Source organism: Staurois parvus, unplaced genomic scaffold (genome assembly GCF_062004578.1).
Source record: "Staurois parvus isolate SC_StPar_1 unplaced genomic scaffold, SC_StPar_1.0 ptg000198l, whole genome shotgun sequence".
Lineage (NCBI taxonomy): Eukaryota > Metazoa > Chordata > Amphibia > Anura > Ranidae > Staurois > Staurois parvus.
In genome coordinates, this window is record NW_028317994.1 from 13,639,804 (window position 1) to 13,664,012 (window position 24,209).

Consider the following 24,209-nt stretch of genomic DNA (forward strand, 5'->3'; position numbering starts at 1 on the left):
GCAGACTTGAAGGTATCAGCTTTAGTATCGGTATCGGTGCAACGCTACTAATTACTTTAATGGCTACCAGTGTTGTAGGGGAAAACCTTTCCAGGTTTTGTCTAGCTCGGGGGATTCCAGGTGACATAAATCAGTCAGGATCTATTTCTATCCCTTGGCTCTCAGAGGAGATAATTAGAATAAATAGTCTCTTTTATGTTTCACAATAGTGATTTATTTCAGCAGCTACTAACATGGTTTGTTTTTTCCATACTAGCAAACTATGATTGATATGCAGGCAGTTATTAACATTTTTCTGCTAAGTGTTTTATTACATTATTTCTAACAGTGTAAAACTGAGAATTGTTCCCATTACTAGTAAAAGGAATATGATCATATAAATCATAACAATGGCAATATAATTAATGCAAAAAATTATGAATGCAATATAGAAATACATTTCTGTTTTGGGAAGCACAGATTACGTTTAGATAAGAACTGATTATGTATTATCTAGAAACATATTTGGATAAAGAAGTACATTTTGCTGGTGTGGAATCAATGTTTAAAGCTGAATTTTAGTATGCAGATATAGATATATATATATATCTATATATATCTATATACAGGGGCGGACTGACAACTCATGGGGCCCCCGGGCAATAGGGGATCATGGGGCCCTGTGTCCTTGCCCAAACTCAAAAAAGCCTATGAAAAAGGTACCAGGGGCATCTCATGGGGCCCCCTACTGACCCCGGGCCCTCGGGCAGTGCCCGAGTTTCCAAATGGTCAGTCCGCCCCTGTCTATATATATATATATATATATCTCCTAGATTGTAAGCTCCAAGGAGCAGGGCCCTCCTATCCCTCTTGTATTGAACTGTACTGTTGCTGTATTGTCTCCCGTTATATTGTAAAGCGCTGAGCAAACTGTTGGCGCTATATAAATCTTGTATAACAATAATAATAATATTATATTTATATATATATATATATATATATATATATATTATATATTTATTTTTTTGTACTTTTTTTTACTCCTTTCCACATTTGCATGTGCCAAATAACTTTCTGTTGTTATATTAACCTTTATCCAAGATTTTATACCTCAAAACTGAAGTTAAAAAGGGGTTACTTCTTTCTATGCTTCTTCCACCTTGCTCTGTACTAGCTGGTAGGAGTTGTCAGATAGAGCCAGTCTGAGTTTCTCTTTTAATACTCTTTACTGCATAAAACAGCAGTACAGTTTTTCAGCAAGGACAAGAAGCAGAAGCTGATGGGACAGAAACAGGTGAGGCCGGAGTTTCACTTTAACATACAAAAGTGGGGCAGCACAGTGGCCAAATGGTTAACATTGGCATTGCCTGGCATTACCAGGGTCATTGGTTCAAATCCCAACCACCGCACCACCTGCCTGGAGTTTGCATGTTCTCCCTGTGCCTGCATAGGCTTCCTCTAGGTACTCCAGCTTCCTCCCACACTCCAAAGACATGCGGGTAGGTTAATTGGATCCTGTCTAAATTGGCCCTAGTATATGTATGTATGAATGTGAGTTAGGGACCTTAGATTGTACACCCCTTGAGGGTTAGGGACTGATGTGAATGTACAATATATGTATGTAAAGCACTGTGTAAATTGACAGCACTATAAAAGTATCTGCAATAAATAAATAAAGTTATCATCATCACTACTGAAGATCTGGAGATGAGACGCAGCCAAATCCATGCTTGCGTACAAAATTGAGGTTTTCTAAGACCATCGTCACAATAATAATAAATCAGTGCTAGTACTGGTGGATTAGTTAATCTGTGAATTAGGGAAAAAAAACTTTACGCCAGTAGAGTGCAAAAAAGTTCACATTTTATCCAAAACAGTGTTTTATGTAGCCACTTCAAGTTCAGAGCAATTTGTTAATTTTTTACACACATATAAATCTTGTAAGAAAAATGCTCAAAGCCCCCAAACACTTACAAATTTTCTGAAAGCAGATGCCCTGCTTAATAAAATTGTGGTATTTGCAAATTTTTTTTGTAACACGATTTTGCGCAGCTATCTATCAAGGGTATATTTTTGTAAAAAAATAAACTAAAATTATTTTTAAATCACCCAAACACAATATAATACCCATTTTTTTGTAAAATATAAAGATGGGGTTGCATCGAGTAAAAAGATACCAAACATGTTAAGCCTTAAAATTTCTTGAGCCTGTGAAGTGGTAGAAATCTACATTATCCAGAACTGTTCATAGGTAATGCTTTAAAAGCCTTTACAGGTTACCAGTTCAGCATTAACAGGGAATGATGGTCGTATAATTACAGCTCTTACTCCAAAGCTTGCGACTACACCTCACTCGTGTAGTGCAATGCTTGTATATATACACATGCACTCTTTATGTGTACATTTGCATTAACATGCCAGCATTAGGGTTGCTTTTAATTTTTGTTTGCGTTATTATCATTTAAATTTTTAAACCCATTTTTTTTATTTAATGTGATGGCTATCACAAACGTGCTAGCAAGTTAATAGCATGGACAAGTGACATGCCCCCTTTATGAAGACATCAGAGGTCTATTAAACCCCTAATGCCACCTCTGCTGTCTACTACACCTGACCAAGCACAGGCCATGCTTGATTAGCTGCTTCCCCAGTTACAGAATCCAGGGAATTAATCAACTAAAAACTGAAGTGAGGAAATGTTTGTCTGGCTTCATTCATCACATAGATCAGTGAGCAGTTTCTCATGTTCTCCATCTTGAAACAAACTACATTGATCTTGGCCTCCCAGAAGGTACAGAAGAGTCCAGGAACCACTGTGGGCAGCACTAGGGAGTCCCCATCATCAATACCAAAAAAGTGATTGGATGGCTATGCAGCAGCCTGGATTGCTTTTACTGAAAAGCTGATTGCCAGTTTAAAAAATGGTACCAAGCTAACAGCTACAGTTGTATCTTTGAGCTTGTTTTACCTACTTGAAATCCCCACCATTTCTAAACAACAAACATATAGCATAAGAATATTAATGCATTGCATTACATATGTGTATTTGTTTGACTGATAAAGGATATATCATTTTGGCCAGTCTTTCTTGTGACATGCACGTCTGCTAGCCAGTAAGATCAATCTGCTACTATTTTGGCATTATATTACTATTTCCTGAGTCAGCTACCCTCTGACAGGCAGTAATCATACTGATTCACCCTCTAATGACTGTCTACTGACAGTGTCTATGGTAGAGAGATGACACAGGAAGCTCAACTGCTGAACTAAGGGGATGAATTACAAAGCTAAGAGAGTAAATATATACTGTGTACATTTCTATACTCTGTTTATCTGTTTTGGTTCTTTTATGCCCACACGTTCCAGTTCCTTTCTTTTGGCAGATGCCAAAGTTGAGAGTTACTGTCTCCTCCTAACTATGAATTACTGTTTCATATTCATGAAACTATTAAAAACAGGATAAAGGAAGGCAGAATCAACTTTTAGATTTTCTTAAGTTGATTCTAGAAACAGTGCACTAAACATTTTAATTACTCAAATGAAAAGTATTTAGGAAATGGGTCTTGTGTTGGTCTTTGACATCGTGGTTACACAGAGAAATAAATGCTTTAAAAATGGCGAAATACTAAATCCAGTAAAGTTTGGTTATGATTAGTACACATTTGAACTTAAAACATTCATATATTAGTACAGTAATTTGGCAATTTTTTTCTTCTTGGTTATGTTTTATACTGTCTGATTTTTCCAGCAGAATAATGTGACCTGAATTGCATTTAAAGCATCAGCAGTAAGCATATGCATTAGATTAAAGCATGCCTAGCCTAAGTAATTTAAAGCTTATGTTGGTGTAATATAAATAGATGAAAGATATATAAAAATCAAATGTTTGATCAATATTGCTGTACTAAGGCTTTAGAGAACATGTACTTAGGATATTTGTTGTCTTATATCCCTCTCTGGCCATCTTAGTACATATGATAATAATTTGCTTGCTGTGCATATGCTTGTTAAATGTTTATTCTTTGATAAAAGCCTATTGAGACACAAAAATCAAATGTTATACTGTGTTTGAATGCATCTAAGAAACAAATTCACTTTGTTGGTGTTTTGGTGTGTTCTCTAAATCTTTTTAGTACACCCAATCTCTATCAGCCTAATTTAAAATAGGATTTTCAGCTCAGGTGTGAAGGTTATGGCAGCAGTTCCACATCAAGTCTTGCAATGTGCCAGTGACCAGATAAACCATACTTTCAAAGGCTCCTTGCAATCTGTCCTCTGATCCTTTGGACAGCACCGACTACAGGTTCACTTGCATCAGCTGCACCCAGCCTTACTGTCCATCTTATGTAGAAGGGTCATGGAGCTATAGTGAAGCTAGAGTTGTACACTACTGGCCAGCACTTAGGGGCTTCACAAACTACATGGGTGACAAGGTGTACTGTGTATTCAGCAGTCAGGTTTCCCATTTCTTACCTGCTCATAAAAAAGTGTAGCCACTGCAGTTAAATACACTATTTGGGATAGATGTTATTAAGTCAGTTTATCTACCTTTAACAAATAACATACTCACCTTTGTGTTGCTAGGGGTTCCATTATGACATATATTGTAATTCCTTGCATTGTACAATCAGTCTCAAAGACGTAGGATAATACAGTTATGTAGAAAATATGACTTTTATATTAAAGAGAACCTGTATCTTTAACAACACATGACTACTGCATTTAATTAAGTATACTGTTTATATTTGCACAGTAAAGGATTTTTCTTGAAGCTGCTAATGATAGTGTGCAGGTATCTGTACCTTTAAGACATTGTTCTCAATTTTTTTTTTCAAACAGACAACAAAAAGCCTATATAGCCACACAAGGTCCCCTGGCAGAGACAACGGAAGACTTCTGGAGAATGCTATGGGAACACAACTCAACCATTGTTGTAATGCTAACAAAGCTCAGAGAAATGGGCAGAGTGAGTATCTGCTTTTACTTATTGCTCATAAAAACTAAAACATTTAGGCCATAACTTCTGTCTTTTGTCATCCTCTAAATTCTCTGGAGCTTTGGGGTGTGCTTCAGATTCACCCTCTCTATTTGTGCTGTTTGCCAATATCATTCCCATACTTTCTGTTATAAAACTTTTAAAACAAAAATGCAAAAACATTACCACCCAAATAATATTTTGGTGGTTAAGCTACGCTTAACCTTTTCAAAGCTACCCACTGAAGTCAAGCTCAAATCTTCCGTTATTAGTAGGAGAAAGGTCCCTGGAGAATTAAATTGTATCGCACTGAAATTGCATTGTGTGCAATAGCTAGATGCTGTGGACAAACCCAAAACACTTTATCCCCCCCCCCCACATTCAATGATAATAAATTAAGTGGCACTTTGAATCCCCCAAAGCATTCCCACAAAATCAGTGGCGAGCAGCCACCTTACCTCCACTTTGATTTGCAGCCTCCCTCTGCTGCAGCTTGGAGAATTTAGTAAATGTACAGTATGTTAGCACTTCCACCTGGCAGCACTAGGGTTGTTGGCTCAAATCCCAATCATGTCACAGCCTGTCAGGAGTTTGCAGGTTTTCTCTGTGCCTGCATGGGTCTCCTTTGGGTACTCTGGTTTCCTCTCACACTTCAAAGACATGTTGGTAGGTTAATTGGCTCCTGTCTAAATTGGCCCTAGTATGTGTATGTATGAATGTGAGTTAGGGGCCTTAGATTGTACACTCCTTATGGGCACGGACCAGTGTGAATGTACAATACAGTTGCAAGAAAAAGTATGTGAACCCCTTGGGATTACGTGGAGTTTTGCATGAATCGGGCATAAAATGTGCTCTGAACGTCATCTAAGTCACAACAATAGAAGAACACAGTCTGCTGAACATAATACTACACAAACATTAGATGTTGCCATGGTTTAATTGCACATAACATGTAAACATTCACAGTGCAGGGAGGAAAAAGTATGTGAGGCCCTAGCTTAATGACTTCTCCCAGAGCTAATTGGAGCCGGGAGTGAGCCAACCTTGACTCCAATCAGTGTGATGATATTGGATGTGTTGCTGACAGCTGTCCTGCCCTTAAAAAACACACACCTGTTTTGGGTTTACTGGTTTCAAGAAGCACTGTCTGATGTGAACCATGCCTCGCAGAAAAGAGCTCTCAGAAGACCTACGATCAAGAATTGTTGACTTTCATGAAGCTGGAAAGGGTTACAAAAGTATCTCCAAAAGCCTTGATGTTCATATGTCCATGGTAAGACAGACTGTCTACAAATGGAGAAAGTTTAGCACTGTTGCTACTCTCCCTAGGCTTGGTCGTCCTGTAAAAATGACTGCAAGAGCACAGCGCAGAATGCTGCATGAGATAAAGAAGAATCCCAGAGTGTCAGCTAAAGACCTACAGAAATCTCTGGCACATGCTAACATTTTTGTTGACACATCTACAATAAGGAAAACATTAAACAAGAATGGAGTACATGGGAGGACACCACGGAGGAAGCCATTGCTGTCCAAAAAGAATATTGCAGCACATTTGAAGTTTGCAAAAGAGCACCTGGATGTTCCACAGCACTACTGGCAAAATATACTGTGGACAGATGAAACCAAGATTGAGTTGTTTGGGAAGAACACACAACACTATGTGTGGAGACAAAAAGGCACAGCACACCAACATCAAAACCTCATCCCCACTGTAAAACATGGCGGAGGGAGCATCATGGTTTGGGGCTGCTTTGCTGCCTCAGGGCCTGGACAGATTGTTGTCATTGATGGGAAAATGAATTCCAGAGTTTATCAAGACATTTTTCAGGAAAACGTACGACCATCTGTCCGCCAACTGAAGCTCCGCAGAGGATGGGTGATGCAACAGGACAATGACCCAAAGCATACAAGTAATTCAACAAAACAATGGCTGCAACAGCACAGAATATGCCTTCTGGAGTGGCCCAGTCAGAGTCCTGACCTCAGCCCGATTGAAATGCTGTGGCATGACCTTAAGAGAGCGATTCACACCAGACATCCCAAGAATATTGCTACACTAAAACAGTTTTGTGAAGAGGAGTGGTCCAAAATTACTCCAGATCGTTGTGCAGGTCTGATCTGCAACTACAGGAAACGTTTGGTTGAGGTTATTGCTGCCAAAGGAGGGTCAACCAGTTATTAATTCCAAAGGTTCACATACTTTTTCCTCCCTGCACTGTGAATGTTTACATGTTATGTGCAATTAAACCATGGCAACATCTAATGTTTGTGTAGTATTATGTTCAGCAGACTGTGTTCTTCTATTGTTGTGGCTTAGATGACGTTCAGAGCACATTTTATGCCCAATTCATGCAAAACTCCACGTAATCCCAAGGGGTTCACATACTTTTTCTTGCAACTGTATATATTTAACACACTGCACTGCTTGGCCATTACAGTAGTCAAACATCAAAGAGACGCTCTGATTGGCTCTGTGCCCCCCTAGTGCCTGTTTTCTACAATGGCTGGTAGTGGGGTCGATAAAGCTCATTTAATGCATGTTAAAAATATGTACACAATTGAAAGTCTATAGCATAGCCATATGTTCAATTTAAACGGTCAGTATCAAAGCTTTTCTAGCTAACAAACTCAACAGCAGGCATCTTATGTTATTTGTTTGTAGGCAGAACATTTAATTGTTAAAAGAAAGTACAGGAGTACAGGTTCTGTTTAACATATATTGGTTCATGTTATTATTTGTTTTTTGAATTACATCCTTTACATAATGAATTTACATGTTTCCAGGAAAAGTGCCATCAGTATTGGCCCGCAGAACGGTCTGCTCGGTATCAGTACTTTGTGGTGGATCCAATGGCAGAATATAACATGCCTCAATACATCCTCCGAGAATTTAAAGTAACAGATGCTCGGGTAAGTTATCTTTGCTGCATGGAAAAACTAAATACTGCTCATCTGTTTTAGCAAAGAAAATAACAGAAATCAAAACACTCTGAAGTACAGTATATGATGGGTAGTCTTCTTTGTGTTGTCAGAATGTGTTCATTTTAAGCAAACAGGCTCAGTATAGTCTGAAAACTAGAACTGCATGATTTAAAACCCACATATGACATTCTGTACTAAATACTAACAAGCTTTACAGCGTGTACTGCTGATTCTGGCTTTAGCAGTATCTTGGAGCCATTTCTGTCTCATTCACACATTCATATGTTGAACTGCTTGGCTGAAGAACTAGATTTACTAGTTTACACGCAGAATCCAACCTTTTCTCATTGTCGTGGAATTTCATGTTTATCATACTTATTCAGTTACTCAGTTACTTAGCTGTACCCTTTGCCAGCTATGATTTTTCACAGCAATGGGATCAAACCCAGCATCCAATCTGTCTACTATTAAATGTGATACGATTGCCAAAACCCAAAGGAACACATACATGAAAAATATGTTATCCATTTCTCTGCCCAAAGAAATTGGATTTTACCATAGCATAGAGCAATAGATGTTCAGTGTATACTTAGTGGACAGTGGGTTTGAGCTACTAATGCTGGATTCATATTTTTTCCATCTTCACTATGTGTATGTGTGTTGCGGTTCAATGCCATTCATTTTGAATAGCAACCCACTGCATATATAAATTGTCAGTCCACTCATCATCGTACCACAATGCTTATATAAAGTCACATGCGCTGCCTATGTTGCCCTAAAAAAGTGCCGTTTTTTTCCCATACATCCTTATATGATATTTGGAAAAGAGAATCAGATGTGAAACACCATTAAATCTATAGACTCTAATATGGACAGATATTAGCAGCACATTATGCACATTTTATAATGAAAATATTTACAAAATAAAGTAAAAGTTGTATCACACTGTACACATGATATACCCAACTAAACCATACTTTGGCATCATTTACACTGGCAGCGACTCATGCATTTAACTATAAGTACATTTCTAAACACTTATAAAAGTGCGTAATACTTTTTAATGATACAATTCACACCTTGCTTTTAGATGCATTCAGGTGTATTCAGTTTAGCTACAACTAGAAAATATATAAACTTAAAGTGATTGTAAAGTTCATTTTTTTAGTTCTATTTTTTACTACTAAACATGTCATACTTGCCTGCTCTGTGCAATGGCTTTGCACAGAGCGGTCCTGTTCATCCTCTTCTCGGTTCCCCTGCCAGCTCTCCTGGCTCCTCGTCTTCTCCAAGCTCCACCATAGGAAGCTGCTTCCTGTTGTGGCACATATGCTGGCTCGATCCCAAGCTGGGCTCTTGTGTGTCTATAGACACACACAGTGGGGCTCATCCCTGGCCCCTGCTACCTTGTCACTGGATTAGGCTGACAGCAGAATGAGCCAATGCCTCTCACTGCTTTTCAGTGAGGAGGGAGTCCAGTGAGGAGGCAGACAAAGAGCAGTGCTGCTCCTCTCAGAAACACTTCTGGATCGAGATCAGGCTCCAGTAAGTATTTAGAGGGTATTTTGCACTACTATTTTTGCCTAGAAGTTTTAGTTGTTCTTGGAGAAGTTGTCCACCTACAGCATGGCTGGATTACTATGCTGCTCTTATTGATGCAGTGTTCCAAGCTATGATTCTTGTGTATTATTTCTTTGTATCTTTTAGCATTTTTCAAAATAAAAGATCTGTGGTAAAAAAAAGTATTTGGTTCGGGACTGGGGAAGGAGCTGGTACATGACAGTTTTTTTACCTTGATGCAGGGAATGCATTAGGGTGAAAACCTTCAGTCTTTACAACCACTGTAAATCAATCTGGCATGTGCAAATGGGTGAAAATAAATGAACAAAAAGCTGCTAGCACACCATTAGATACACTTGGCTACAATATCATATGACAACATAAACATATAACAACATAAATCTAAATAGTGCTGCACTAATTGCAAATTGTGTGAATGAATAAACTGTCATGTGACCACAAACAAGCATAAATAATAAATAGCATTAACTAAATATTCCACAGTGTATATAAAATAAAATACATGAAAAATATCACAACTGACTTCTCTATGTTTTATTAAGGTAATTGTAATTTTCAAGACCTCTTATGAAGGTGATTTCTTAAACTGCAAATAAGTTAGATTCAAAGAATGGAACAGCTTGTTATACACCATGAGTATTGGCTTTGGACCCTCTTTCCTTTTATATGGACTCTGTTACCAAAGTTGAATTCTTTAAAACACTGATATCCTACTTAGCTTCTGGTATTTAATCAGTTGCCAGTGAGCCATTAATTTGGAAAATATTTTGAAAAACAAAATACTTTTTTCTTTTACACCAGTTGGGGTATTGGTGGGGGGGTTTAACTTTGTTTTATCTTTAATCTCATGTTACATTTTATTCCTAAAAAGTTTAGGAATAACATTTGTTGCAATGCCACATTACAATTGTTTTATTAACATGATTTGATAGCTCTATGTGAATATCTAGTTACAGTATTTTTTGTGGTAGGAGATATTACAAGTACTACACTATATTGCCAAGGCAGGCAGACTGCTTCTACAAACATTTGTGAAAGAATGGATCACTCTCAGGAGCTCAGTGAATTTAAGCATAGTATCATGATAGGTTGCCACCTGTGCAGTAAGTCCATTTGTGAAACTGTTAGTGGTATTATAACAAAGTGGAAGCAACTGGGAACAATAGCAACTCAGCCACGAAGTGTTAGGCCATGTAAAATGACAGAGCAGGGTCAGCACATGCTGAAGTGCACAGTGAGCAGAAGTCGCCAACTGTATGCAGGGTTAAAAGCTAAAGACCTCCAGATTTCATGTTGCCTTCAGATTAGCACAACAACAGTGCATAGAAAGCTTCATGGAATGGATTTTCATGGCCGAGCAACTGCATCCAAGCCTTACATCACCAAGTGCAATGCAAAACATTGGATGCAGTGGTGTAAAGCACGCTGCCATTGGACTCTAGAGCAGGAGAGACATGTTCTCTGAAATGACGAATCACGCTTCTCTGTCTAGCAATCTGATGGACATGTCTGGGTTTGGCAGTTTCCAGGAGAACGGTACTTGCCCGACTGCACTGTGCCAAGTGTAAAGTTTGGAAGAGGGGGGATTATAGTGTGGGGTTGTTTGTCAGGGGTTGGGCTTGGCCCCTTAGTTCCAGTGAAGGGAACTCTTAAGGTGTCAGCATACCAAGACATTTTGGACAATGTTTATGCTCCCAACTCATCATGGATGAGTGAGTTTGTGGTGGCAGAACTTGACTGGCCTGCACAGAGTCCTGACCTCAACCTGATAGACCACCTTTGGGATGAATTAGAGCAGAGACTGCGAGCCAAGCCTTTTCATCTGACATCAGTGCCTGTCCTTACAAATGCGCTTCTGGAAGGATGGTCAAACATTACCATAGACCAGCGGTTCTCAACCTGGGGGTCGCGACCCCTTTGGGGGTCGAACGACCATTTCCCAGGAGTCGCCTAGGACCATCGGAAAACATATTTCCGATGGTCTTAGGAACCGAGACACCGCTGCTCTGTCTCGCGATCTGTGGGCGGGATGATATGCTGCCCCTGTAACCTGGCCACACCTCCGGGATCACTCAACAGCTCCGCCTCCTTGCCGCTGATTGGCCACCGGAACTGTAGCTCAGGAGAGGCACACAGACGGCCAATCACCGGCGAGGAGGTGGAGCTTGGAGAGGAGGAGCCGAGCGGCAGAGCGCGCAGATCGAAGAAGATCGAGGGAGCTGCAGGACCGAGTGAAGAGGAGAGAGGCCAGAGAAGGAAGACAGCTGACAGGTAAGTGCAAATTTTGCTTCTGCAGGCTGTAGATGGGAGAGGGAGAGAGCGAGCCCAGGCTGGAGCAGGGGTCAGCAAGGTAAGTATCATTGGTGTCAGTGGGAGGAATAGTGCCCCATCATTTGTGTCACTAATACCAACGATGGGGCACTATTCCTCCCCCCACTGACACCAACGATGGGGCACTATTCCTCCCCCCACTGACACCAATGATGGGCACTATTCCTCCCCCCACTGACACCAACGATGGGGCACTATTCCTCCCACTGACACCAACGATGGGGCACTATTCCTCCCACTGACACCAACGATGGGGCACTATTCCTCCCACTGACACCAACGATGGGGCACTATTCCTCCCACTGACACCAACGATGGGGCACTATTCCTCCCCCCACTGACACCAAAGATGGGGCACTATTCCTCCCCCCACTGACACCAACGATGGGGCACTATTCCTCCCCCCACTGACACCAACGATGGGGCACTATTCCTCCCCCCACTGACACCAACGATGGGGCACTATTCCTCCCCCCACTGACACCAATGATAGGCACTATTCCTCCCACTGACACCAATGATGGGGCACTATTCCTCCCACTGATACCAATGATGAGGCACTATTCCTCCCACTGACACCAATGATGGGGCACTATTCCTCCCACTGACACCAATGATGGGGCACTATTCCTCCCACTGACACCAATGATGGGGCACTATTCCTCCCACTGACACCAATGATGGGACACTATTCCTCCCACTGACACCAATGATGGGGCACTATTCCTCCCACTGACACCAATGATGGGACACTATTCCTCCCACTGACACCAATGATGGAGCACTATTCCCCCCACTGACACCAATGATGGGGCACTATTCCTCCCACTGACACCAATGATGGGGCACTATTCCTCCCACTGATACCAATGATGGGGCACTATTCCTCCCACTGACACCAACGATGGGGCACTATTCCTCCCACTGATACCAACGATGGGACACTATTCCTCCCACTGACATCAGTGATGGGGCGCTAGTCCTCCCACTGATACCAATGATGGGGCACTATTCCTCCCACTGATACCAATGATGGGGCACTATTCCTCCCACTGACACCAATGGCGGGACACTATTCCTCCCACTGATACCAACGATGGGACACTATTCCTCCCACTGACATCAGTGATGGGGCACTATTCCTCCCACTGATACCAACGATGGGACACTATTCCTCCCACTGATACCAATGATGGGGCGCTAGTCCTCCCACTGATACCAATGATGGGGCACTATTCCTCCCACTGCAAAATTACAGTTCTGAAGTAGCAACGAAAATAATTTTATGGTTGGGGGTCACCACAACATGAGGAACTGTATTAAGGGGTCGCGGCGTTAGAAAGGTTGAGAACCACTGCCATAGACACAATCCTAAACCTTGTGGACAGTCTTCCCAGAAGAGATGAAGCTGTTATAGCTGCAAAGGGTGGGCCAACTCAATATTGAACCCTAACTAAAACTAGGATGCCATTAAAGTTCATGTGTGTGTAAAGACAGGTGTCCCAAAACTTTTGGCAATATAGTGTATGTATTCTCATTTGTGAACAGAATATGAGACAGTGTTTGTGGCTTGTCTTCTGATGTGTTCCACCTTTCATCTCATGCATTTAGAATTGGTCTAAGACTTATCTCCTTTTATTCCCAACCAATTTAAACTTAATGTGGCAAGACCTGTAATCCTTTTCACCTTGTGTGAGTGTTACTTGGTTCTGCCCTACTGTAAACAAAGGCCAACCAAATAAGAACATATTATTGATTCAAACCTTCACTCATTCTGCTCTGTCTTTACTGCACAATATATTTTAAGATTGTAAATTTTCATTTCTGCTCACTTCAACAAAAGGAGAAGCTAATTGTTATCAAACTAAATCAATAATAGCGCAGTAGTGTTCATATTACATTTCTGTGTACTATAATATTACTTGAGTAGGCATCTTGTTTGTGTTGTATTTAACAAATAGCGCAACAATTTTATAAAATGCTATTTGAAAATAATTCATGGATGTTTCACAAGACAAATTAGAGTTCTCTGCATTATGTTGTTCTTCTTAACTCACATTTCCAATTATGTTTATTCAATATATGTTCCAGCAGTATACTGGGTTTACAAGAGTCTTGAACACCAATGTTTATTATAGAACCACTAACAAGATTTTATCAATATTAAGTAAAAATTGTGAGCACAACAAAAGAGATAAAATATGAACTAATTTAATTAAATAAATTAAAAATCCAACAACTATTTTAATTGACATTTACTATAGATACAGTGCTATTTTTTTCCTTCTGAAAACTTTTTAGTTTTCCCCAATGTGGTCATAGTTGTTTGTGTCCACTTATTCCTCATAGAAAATGTTATTTTCTTAACAGATTTTGCTGAGAATTTTCATAAGAAACATTATAATAAACCATAGATAGTCTCTATGGTCTGTTCACAAATTATGGAAGGATTACATTCTATTGTATCTGGTCATTAATGTATGGGTGAACATTCTGGTGTTTGTCAGAGTTTTACAAAAAAAAATAAACTCTTTTTACAGGATGGCCAGTCACGGACAGTAAGACAGTTCCAGTTCACTGACTGGCCAGAACAAGGAGTGCCAAAGTCCGGAGAAGGGTTTATCGACTTCATAGGACAAGTGCATAAAACAAAAGAACAGTTTGGTCAAGATGGGCCAATATCTGTCCATTGCAGGTATGTTTAAGGAGCACTTCAACTATATCATGAGTTATGCCTAGGCCAAATTTAGGAGCACCAGTATGCATTGCTCATCTGGACTATACTTTTATGACTGATTTTCTTTTCTAAATGATTTTTAGATTGTTTAAAAATACATATATATATATATATATTTACTCATTACAATGTTTAAATAGAACGTGGCTGTGTTTTTAGGTATAGGCTGTCAAATAATCAAGGCGCTCTATTTTTCTTTACAATATAATAATGGACAGTTACAGTATTAAACAAAAGTATATTGACATCTACAAACTGCAGGGGTCTTTGCAAACATTATTGACATAGTTATCACATGATTGCTAGCAGGAACCAAAACTGTCATTGGCAGCCAGGTTTGACAGCTAGGAACTGCACACATTTGGCTGGTAGCTGTCAAATGGATGACATAGATTAACGACACAACCTCAGTAAAAGACATGCAGGGGAACTTTATCTATAGATTATGGACAGGAAACAGTTTACTTACATTCAAATTGCACAGCAAGGAGGCATTTATGAATATATGATAATATTTTTATGCTGTAGTTAACCTTAGATTATATCTAATACATCAATGTCAAATAGTGATAACGGAGTGGAAAAATTATAGTTTTGCAAAGTGAGCAAAAAATAAACAAAATGTTTACTTGCTCGTGGTTGGATGACTGATGGGGGCTGCACCTTATTTACTAAGCTAAGTGAATGTTCACTTTGTAGGTAAAACGTTTCTATTCTTTTTTATTAAATCAACCCCACTACCTTTTCTGTAAAATTTATGCAAATTCTTAAATATATACTCAGTATTAGAAGCAAATGTAATTTTTAAAAGGGCAGTCTTCAAATTCTCCCAGTAAAGGTGTCTTTTATCAGATGTTGGTCCAATGAAAGTATTCAAAACCCAGAAATATCAAAGTGCTAACCAACAGTTTAAAGTGTATGTTAACCCTAACAATAAATTCCTGTTATTTCCTACCTTTTGACCTTTAAAATATACTATTGATAGCATTTTGTTATATTTGTTAAATAAGTGCAAACAATACTTGTTGGTTCTGCAATAAATCTTTAGAGCTAATAACATCCTCACCTCTCAGCTTGTGCTGACTGCTGTTAGTTAGAATAGTTCCTAAATATTTTGGAGGGCTATAGAACCCTTTTTCTCTATGTTATAGAGAATAGATCAGGGGCAGGTGTTTTGTAGTCCTTTTTCTCCATAGATCCAATATAGTGGGTGAGCATTATCACTCTAAGACAGACAGCATGTAATTTATAGGAACACCAGGTGAAAATAAAGTAAAAAATCTAAAGAAATGAAAAGTAATGCAGCCTTCATGTCTAAGGACTGGTAATCTGCAGTATATCACATTTTTGTGCTTGGGTTTAGATACACTTAATATAAACCTATTTAATTGGTAGTTCCTGATCACAGATTGGAAAAACTAGTGGTTAGCACAATATTCAAGCCCCCTATCCTAATGCCACCAGCACCTTCTCCATCAGACTAGAGGTGTCTTCTGAGTTTTTAATGAATGCACTTTTTTTTATTAAATAATGTGAATTCCCTCGGAGTAGATGTGTTTATATATTTAGTTACACTCCAGAGAAATAATATTTGTTCTGCTAAACAACACAGAAAGGTGCACATTTAATATGCTTGGTTTACATTGAAAGTGTGTTGAATGAACATTAGGGACATCACACAGTTTTAACAAAGTTTTTTCCTATAATAAAAAGTAAGATTTACATGTAAGTCTTATAATTGAAAGGTGTTGGCAAGGTTGCGAGATAGTCATAAAACGGTACATAACACACATGATAGAACTTCGCTGTCTGCTAGAGAAACAGCCAGTGGCAAGTTTAATCCTTTCTGGATTTGCTTTTGTTGGTAAAAGAAATCAAAGGTAACATTTATATTGTCTACTGGAAGCATTGGTTATCTGTTCTCTCTGGTTTCATAAATCACTTTGGTTATCTCATGACTTGGACTGGACAGTAGCCTGTGGGTAAATTATTAATGTCTTGGAACTGACATGCTTTCCTTCTTTAATTAAAACAGCAGCATATAATACTTTGTTGGGTGCAAATTAATTGTTTGATACAATTTTGTAGGCATCATTCCACACTCTGGAGAATATGCTGTTGTTTTTTACATTTTTGTTTAGTGAAACAAGCCAAAGAGGGATTTACAGGTTTTATTGACGTTTTAAAAATTACACTGGGATTGATGCACTAGAGGAATAGAGAATGTTTATTTAGTAAAGTGAATAAGATGAAACAGTGTTCACTTTAAATATCCAAACCTGTGCAAAGAAAATTATGGTTTGATTTTTGAATCAGTAACAGCTTCAGCTTATACAATATACATACAATAACTTTTAAAAGTTGCACAGCTATACAATTAATAACTATGTAAACCAATGTTGTGGAGTAATAAGCAGTTATAACATAAATGACAGTTATAACAGTTATAACATAAATGATCTCACCCAAACAACAAACTTGAAAAGAGTGCATCTGATAATTGGGGTAAATATTAGTAAAAGAGCAATGAATAGTGCTTCTGAGGGTGCCAAAGAGCAAAAAACAAAACTAGTCAATTTACACGTTTTCTACTTTAGAAAATACTGAATCCCTCTTCCAATTAAAATCAGTCTGTACAATGAAAGTGTTCACTCCTCCATCGTGGACTCAAGAGGGCAGACTTACCTCTTTAGTTGAACCATTGAGCACTTCTAGAAGTCAATGGTGTAACGTTTAGGGTGGAGCAGTTACAGAGGAGAGATCGCTCATAGCAGCCTGGCTCGAGTACAGAGGATTCTGAGCTGTCAGCCTTCATTACATCAGTGAGCAGCAGGGAGAATCCCTGCTCTTGTCTACTCACGCAGAGCGGGCACGGACTGGCCATAGGGCACACAGGACATTTGCCCGGTGGGCCAGGGCAGACACTCTGAAGAAGAGTGGCCTGTTGATGACTGGGCCGCACAGCAGGAGGTAAGCGGTGACTGCAGCCTGAACAGAACTAACACAAACTGCGGCTGCTGCTCAGTGATGGCTTCAGCGATGGGCAGGAAATGCCGCCGAAGGCCATGACAGGCCGCTACACACAGCCGCACTGAAGGGACAACGACAGCCTCTCTCCTTCGTCACCAGCACACTGTTACAGCTCGGTGGTGGATTGGGCTGTCTCTTTGCTGGGTGAGCTGTCTCTTTGCTGAATGGGCTGTCTCTTTGCTGAATGGGCTGTCTCTTTGCTGGATGGGCTGTCTCTTTACTGAACGATCTGGACTGAAGGGACAACAGCGGCCTCTCTCCTTCATCCACCGGCATACTGCTACAGCTTGGCGGTAGTTTGGGCTGTCTCTTTGCTGGGTGAGCTGTCTTTTTACTGGATGGGCTATCTCTTTGCTGAACGAGCTGTCTGTTTGCTGAATGGGCTGTTTCTTTGCTGGATGGGTTGTCTCTTTACTGGATGAGCTGTCTCTTTGCTGGATGGGCTGTCTCTTTGCTGGATGGGCTGTCTCTTTGCTGAACGGGCTGTCTCTTTGCTGGATGGGCTGTCTCTTTGCTGACTGGGCTGTCTCTTTGCTGACCGGGCTGTCTCTTTGCTGGATGGGCTGTCTCTTTACTGGTTGAGCTGTCTCTTTACTGGATGGACTATGTCTTTGCTGGATGGGCTGTCTCTTTACTGGTTGAGTACTTTTTGCTGGTTGGCAAGTTTATATTCCTCCAGTGCAGCCTATCCCAGCTAATTAAAGGAGAACTTGCCAAAATTGACATTTTATCATTTAAAGGTCCAACTAAGGAGGCGCGAGTGTGCCCTTTTGAGCACACAGTGGAGGAGTGAACACCTTCAGTGCATGGATTGATTTTCTTTGGAAGGAGGTTCAAGATTTCCTAAAGCTGAAGACTTTAAATGGACTAGTTTTACTTTTTGCTCTTTGATTGGCAGCCTCGCAAGCACTATTCATTGCAGTTTTACTAGCATTTATCTCAGTGAATGCATGCACAATTTTCAAGTTTGCTGTTCAGGATGAGATCATTTATGCTATAACTGCTTATTACTCAGTGGTGGATTCATATAGTTATTAATGTCAATAAAGTGCAGCTTTTTTTTTTCTCTATGTAGGGTAATAACTTTGGGTACCGCAACATCACATATAATCATTGTGGTGAGCAGGAGTTTTGGATTGTTATACTTTTAACTTTAAAACGTTGCCAACTTTTTGTACACAGCATGGTTGTTTTATTAAAGGAATTATGTCTTTACATCTATTAATATTGCTAAGTATCTGTTCATTTTGAAAATGAATAGTAATAAATAAGGTAAATCTGTGTTCACTTTAATTACTCAGTCATGCTAGCAAAACTTAGGGTTTTCAAAGTGAGCACAGCTGCACATCATTTACTACCATTCACTTTGCAAAGTGCACAAACACTTTGCAATGTGAACATCCTCTTCTCTTTTGGTTCTCACATAGTGCTTGCCAGTTAATTCACATTCAAGCACACCTGTGTCCAGACTGTGAATATTAAAGTAATTGCATATTCTTAACAAGCAGTAAAAGAGGTTTAAAACAAGATTACAGCACCTGCTGTTTTATATTAGAAGGCTGGAAGGCAAGTCCCTACTGCAAGAAAAAAAGTGGGGAAGAGCTGAAATTTCAGTACGTCTGTAGTGAACCTTAAAGTTGAATTTTCCCACAGCTACAGAGGTCAGTGAGGGCTTATAATAATGCTCTTTTAGGCTCTATACACAGTAGCTTTCTTTTAAGCTAAAAAAACACTCGGAATAGCATTTTTGGTAGCATTTTAGGAGCATTAGCGTTTCATTAGCCTGTTTACAGTACACAAAGAGAATAAAAAAAGATAGAAAAAAGCTATTAGGAACATTTTTGTAGAGTTTAGGAGCATTTAGCGTTTTTTTTCTGCTGGAAAAATGCTCCAAAAAACTCTACAAGAATAATTTTTTCTGCTCCTAGATGCTGCAGGTCAAAAAAGGCTAATAGCCTAAAATAGTGTACATGGACACATAGGATAATACTGTTTAGCTTCTAGGAGCATAAAAAATATGCTGATAATATCTTCTAGGAGCTTACAAAAACACTAGTGTGCATGGAGCCTGAGTGTTTTTAATAATGCAGTATCATTTCTTCTTCTGATGGTATCTTCAGTAATCTTGTAGTCTTTCTAACAAATTTTAAGCAATTAGCAGAATTTGTTCATAAAAGCTAAAGTATGACTTGGGCAGCAAAAATTATTAACAGTGTGTGAAATAAGTCACATATTATATTGTTATTATTTTGCTTTGCTTGTAATTCGTTTAAACACTTCCAGCAATCTATTAACATTCTTCTGTCTTTGTAACAGTGCTGGTGTAGGAAGGACTGGAGTATTCATAACTCTGAGTATTGTATTGGAAAGGATGAGATATGAAGGTGTTGTAGATATCTTCCAGACTGTCAAAATGCTGAGAACACAGCGACCTGCAATGGTACAGACAGAGGTGAGTTGACCGTTAACTAACAATGCCCATGTGAGATTAATTGTCATTATTTGAAAAAAAAAAATTACAGTAAATTTTAAAAAGGAAAATAACACAGCATGCAGAAACCTGTGCTTAATGCACACTTTGTAATGTGGATGGACCCTTGACGTGGATGTCAAGGTTTTTTAAAATCCTGCATTGTGACATCTATCTAGTCAATAAGACCTGACTCCATGTGCTCCCAAAAATATTTACTGTAGTAACTAGCTTCTTGATTGGTCTCCTGTAGACTTGTCGCTAAATCTACCCCAGCAGAGTGACTTTTGCATACTCTTCTCTAACCCTACTTTTGTATCTTTCATATGACAGAGCTTCTAACTTTAATATCAATCATATTGTGATGTGGTTTTACTCCCCATATCTCTAAACCTCAATGTGGTTTTCACATTGCTTAACATACACACAACTTGTGGTGTTATATTATTATCCCCTTAACCAGACCCTGAGCCTTCATGTACCAGGGTGCCTTGGGGACCTTTTTATAAAAAGCCCATGAGCCAAATATCTGAACATAGGCCCAAACACCAATGCTTTCACTTCCCTCTGCAGGTGGCATTGCACCCTTCCCAGGCTTCTCCCTTAACGTTACAAAGCAACGTGGAAAGTGACGACAGAAAAAAACCAAGTGGTCAATCGAGTCTGCCAGTTTTTTTTGTTTTTTGGGGGGGGGTTTCTTCTTTTTGTTTTTTTAGAGAGTATAGATCTATGCTTGTCACAAGCATATTTGAAGCTATTTACTGTTGACTAGCTCACTACCTCTGCTGGAAGTTTATTCAAAGCATCAACTACTCTTTCAGTGTAATAGTACTTTCTGAGATTAGTTTTGAACTTTCCTCCAGTTAGTTTAAGGTCATGTCCCCGAGTTCCTGATTTTGGTTTCATGTTGAAAATACTGCCCTCCTGAACCTTATGCACACCTTGATGTTTTTAAAGGTTTCAATCATGTCTCCCCTTTCCCTTCTTTCCTCCAGACTCTACATGTTAAATTCCTTGATATGTTTTATCCCCCAGACCTTTCACCATTTGTGTTACCCGTCTCTGGACTCATTCTATCTTATCTTTTTTATTGCATTTCTCAGTATATCTGGGTCTAATCCTCATATCGTTATATACAGTATATTACTTGCCCTCCAGCATGACATTTGTCTATCACTGACACTATGAACATGCTGCCATTGCTACTCTTTGATTACATCTCCATTACCTTTAGTTTTGCGGGCAGACTCCTTCAAGAAAGTCAGTGCCTGGTTTATCCACCCCAGTTCACTGGCACTATATTCCTCCCTATGTATGGAGGCTATCTTTATTACATTAATAAATCAATCTTAAAGCAAACTTGATTACAATAAACCTAAATTTAGTGTTTAAAGTCCCAAAATAAAGTCCACATCAAAGTCCAAAATAAAAGTCACAAAAAATTGTGTTAGTCCTCATCTTCGTGTTTCCAACCAATATTATTAATATAATCCAAGAAAAATCTTCATATACCTCAAAGAAAAAAAACTAAACATAGTGTATTATCCCAAATATTATCATAAAAAGTGCCACACGTGTTACATGCAAGCAAAAACTACCGTGCCACAGCAACCGTGAAATAGAAGAAATTCCTATGCCTTAAAAATCAATCCACTGCACACAAATATCAGGAGTGCATAATTACCCTCACAATGATTTCATAGGGACCATCATATAGATGAGATTATTTCCAGCCTTTTGTTTCAGCCTTTCCAGCCACTTCCCACAGACCTCATAAACAGACCAGGGATCAGTGTATATTATAAATAATAATAACACTTTATTATAGCAACTTACATTAAAATATGATGAGATCAGCTTCCATACAGAGAAAATGATTCCAAAATCATGCCCCTCCTCAGTAGTATTTGGGTATCCTCACCATACCACTCTGGAGGAGGAATAAGTCATATGTGGTAGATTCCCCAGATAAGCTTAACCATATGTGAAGGATTCCAGGACAAACACAAACACAACCGCGTGTTCCAGGATCAAAGATGGCCGCTACGGCACTTCCGGAAGAGCGTCACTACGTCACGTGCCCCGGACGCATTTTGTCACATCCGGACTTTGTCAACAGGGCATTGACGCGCTTTTCCACCCAGGCTTTCCTGGCCCTTAAGCCTAAGACTCTGCCTTAAGTCTTTTTATGGTCTCCCTCTTCATATAAAGGTCAATGATCTGTACCATGCACTATCTGCTTGTCTCCCTTCACATGCAGTCTGTAGATACCTCAACATTTGTCTGCCCATCCCACCAAACACTTTCAATTATGTGACTGTGTTACAGACTCTCACCTAGAGATCCCCAACATTTCTAATCCCTTTATATTCATTAGTACCCTTCCTTCTTGGGGGGCATGCAGACCACTCCCCACATACTCTTTAATCTATCTTGTAAGGTGGTTCTCACCCATTGGAATAATAAGGGAGCCCTATCTCAGAAACTGTTCCTATTCCTCATCCAACAACTTTGGAATCAATGGAAACAACTAACCCTTGCTGCCTGGAAGGTCTTTGTGAGACCTTGCACATCCATTGAATTAACTTCTGCAATTACGAACTCCTTTATGCAAGAACTTGCTCTTCTTTGTTATTTTGTTCTGTGCCCCTCTGGGGCCTTCCTTGGGTTTTCTTTCCCATGCAGAGCCCTCCCTTGTGCTAAAAGAGGCTCTTTTCCTATGAAGGGGCGTTGTACCTTTGTAAAAACAGAACCTCCTCACCTCCATTACATCTAACAGTAGTAGTTGTGCTTTTTCTCCCTCTGCATTCTACCTGGGAGCCCTCCTGTTTATGCTACATAGGAACAAAGTATCCTGGGGGCCAGGCCTTTTGCTCCCCTGAGACTTTTTTTTACCACCTTCTGCGGTAATGTCATGCTCTTCCCTATCTCCTGCCTTGAGGACATGTTAGATACCTATGGATGGGGTCAGGGCTGTCATCTTTGGGTACCTGGCATGTATTACCTTGCCAAAATAAGGGCCAGAGGAGATAGTGCTTACACTGTAGAACACACTGTGCTTTTAATGCATTAAAACTGTCAAAAAGTGCACATTATTCATTTTCCCAGCATACAGATAGAACCTCCAGAGAAACTGCACTGTACAGGCTAGTACTAGCTTCAGATAACTGTTGAGATTTTTGCAGGCAACAGCTTATTTTCCAAAGTACTTGTTGATACAGAAAGCTATATTCATCCAGAGCTGGCTGTAAAGCTTTACTGAATTAATGTAGTGAGTTTATCACAGAGCACCAATTCTGGATGGATAATCAAGTGAGATGGACAAGTTATATTTACTGAAAACCTTGAAGTGTAAACTCCATTAGTCTTGACACACTTTCTGTTTTCTAAAACTGCAAGTGCTTGCAAAATGAGGCCTATTTCCTTACATTACAACTCAGTGGGCTCTGAAGTACATTATGAAAATATAAATGAATGTCTCTCTGGAGGTTGCACTGTAAAAATGAACAAAGATGCTCACTTTTGACAAGTTTTATTGCATTAAAAGTACAGTGTATTTTACAATGTACGCATTATCTCCTCTGGCCCTTATGTTTTCTGTTCTATTGAATAATGCCCATACTGGCATATTAGTCAGCATGAGAAAACACTAAACAACAATAGCTAAAGATACATATTCCACTCTAATCTTTTTCTATTCCTGTGAAATATTTTTTTTTCCCCTGTATCAGACTTTTTCAGCTTTTCATTTCAGTAAGCATGTTTAGCACTGGTAACCCCAAAATGCAAGTATTTGTTGGAACTGATTTATTAAAGCTGAAATACAGGCAGCTATGAATAACTTGAATTAATGTAGCTTTGCTTTCATTAATACATCATTAAACATGTGTGTTTAAATGCAAATAGTGGAAGTTCCTTAATTATACTTGCTATTAGCTTCCCACGAATCACTGTTGATAGGAATTTACTAAAGCTGGTGCACACATAATCTGGTGCAGCTGTGTATAGTAATTAATCAGATCCTAACTTCAGTTTGTTCAATTAAGCTTTGGCAATAAAACTTAGAAGCTGATTGGTTACTATGCGCAGCTGCACCAGATTATGTGTACGTCAGCTGTAGTAAATCTCCCTCACGGTATAGCAAAGCTCAGGCATGGAGAAGGAGAAGCAGCACAAGGAACCAG

General features: G+C 39.4%; 1 protein-coding gene across 30 annotated transcripts in view; it reads left to right on the forward strand.

The window, feature by feature from the left end:
• The window catches only part of PTPRD (protein tyrosine phosphatase receptor type D), a 2,222,737-nt gene that overhangs the window by 2,194,254 nt on the left and 4,274 nt on the right, over nt 1–24,209 (forward strand). For all 30 annotated transcript variants that reach the window (XM_089678099.1, XM_089678100.1, XM_089678098.1 and 27 more), the window contains 4 exons: nt 4,819–4,945; nt 7,739–7,864; nt 14,329–14,483; nt 19,872–20,007. In XM_089678099.1, the coding sequence (XP_089534225.1) occupies nt 4,819–4,945; nt 7,739–7,864; nt 14,329–14,483; nt 19,872–20,007 (544 nt within the window). The remainder of the gene's footprint in view (nt 1–4,818; nt 4,946–7,738; nt 7,865–14,328; nt 14,484–19,871; nt 20,008–24,209) is intronic.